A 1,700-nucleotide genomic window follows, 5' to 3' on the forward strand; every position below is an offset into this window, starting at 1 on the left:
AGGGCCCCTGACCACCAGCGCCGCCGTCAACTACGACTTCGATGAGGAGTATTTCAGCAACACCAGCGAGCTGGCCAAGGACTTCATCCGCCGCCTGCTTGTCAAGGACCCCAAGTGAGAGACAGGGAGTGGAGCTGGGGGTTCCCCTGGGAGAGGAGATGGTCCCTCCTGCCCAACTAGGGTTTAGCTCTGAGCCCACCCACTGCCCCCCCCCGGCCGTTTTTCCTGAAAATGTTTATAAATCCCATTTCCCCCCCGTTTCCTTCCCGCTGCGTGTAGGATTTGGTGTTATGAAACATCTGGAAACCAAAGTCTCTCCCTTGCATCAGGCATGGGATGAATTCTGGGATCACCCTGAGGGTGCAGCTGCTCAGCTGAAAAGGAAGGAATGGGGTTTGGAAGGGGTCAAGGGCTGACCTGAGCACCCAGGACCCTGGGCTGGGGTGGGAGCAGCGGTGCTGTGTGATCTGACATCAGTCGGGAGGTTCCTGTGGGATCTTCTCCGTGTATTTCCTCGTGGGACGCTGGCTGAGGACATGGGAGCTGGATGTGGCCCTTGTCTGGGGTGGCCCCTGAGTACAGTGGGTTTGGGCTCATCTGTGCCCCAAGGGTGGTAGGATCCGAGCTGCTCTTCCAGAAGTTTAAGAGGAAAAGAGGCAGCAAAGCCCCTACCCCTCGCTCACAGCCTTGCTGTCGTTGTAGGAAGCGGATGACCATCGCTCAAAGCCTGGAACACCCTTGGATTAAGGTGAGAAGTTAAAGAATTGGTACCTTTTGGGTGTCAAACATCCAAGAAGTCAAGGGTGGGTGTTGATACACCAACAGCTCTCCACTGCTCTTCCAGCGCCAGGTTGGGGCTGGTTTGGTGCCACTGGTGTCACCACGAGTGGGTGCCAAGGCTGGCTGGCTCCTGCTCTCCGGGCTGTGCCCCACACCTGTGTCTGTCCCTCTCTGCAGGTGATCAAGAGGAGGAACGTCCGCAATGAAGACAACTCCAAGAAGCCCGAGCGCCGCCGGCTGAAGACCACGCGCCTGAAGGAGTACACCATCAAATCCCACTCCAGCATGCCACCAAACAACACGTACATCAACTTCGAGCGCTTCTCCAAGGTCATGGAGGAGGTGGCTGCAGCTGAGGAAAGCCTCCGAGAGCTGGAGAGGAACAAGAAGTCCTTCCAGGAGGACATTGAGGCCCTGCTGTCCATCTATGAGGAGAAGGAGTCATGGTACAAGGAGGAGAATGAGAGCATCAGCCAGGACCTCCGCCAGATCCGTCAGGAGCTGCAGAAGACGGAGACCCTGAAGAAACAGGCACAGGAGGAGACCAAGAGCGTGGTGCAGGTGGCCAACGGCCTCAAGAGGCGTTACCGAAAGCTGGAGAACCACTACGAGGCGTTGGCCAAACAAGTGGCCTCAGAGATGAAGTTTGTGCAGGAGCTGGTGTGTTCCATTGAGCGGGAGAAGCTGCAGAGCGGCGAGGGAGACGGCAGCATCCGTTAGCTGGGCCGGGGCCGGGGCCGGCTGCCCCGGGGCTGAGCTTGGGACGTTCTTCCCGGGTTCCCCGCGCTGACGTGCAGCGACTGGCAGCGCCGAAGGGACCTCGATGGCTCTGCCCCTTGCTCACCTGAGGAGCTGCTCCACCGACAGCCTTCGGTAAATGTCCCCGGCCTCTGCTGGGCTCGTGGTGATGTGCCGGGGGG

At 59.0% G+C, this 1,700-nt stretch overlaps 1 protein-coding gene across 1 annotated transcript in view; it reads left to right on the forward strand.

Annotated features, from left to right (window-relative positions):
• The window catches only part of LOC104527941 (death-associated protein kinase 3-like), a gene marked incomplete at its 5' end in the record, with an annotated part of 3,028 nt that extends 1,528 nt beyond the window's left edge, over nt 1–1,500 (forward strand). The window contains 3 exon segments of the mRNA XM_010171795.2: nt 21–114; nt 703–748; nt 958–1,500. Coding sequence (XP_010170097.2) covers nt 21–114; nt 703–748; nt 958–1,500 — 683 coding nt within the window.
• Between the last annotated feature and the right edge of the window lie 200 nt (nt 1,501–1,700).

This window comes from Antrostomus carolinensis, unplaced genomic scaffold, assembly GCF_000700745.2.
Source record: "Antrostomus carolinensis isolate BGI_N321 unplaced genomic scaffold, ASM70074v2 scaffold43290, whole genome shotgun sequence".
Taxonomy (NCBI): Eukaryota; Metazoa; Chordata; class Aves; order Caprimulgiformes; family Caprimulgidae; genus Antrostomus; species Antrostomus carolinensis.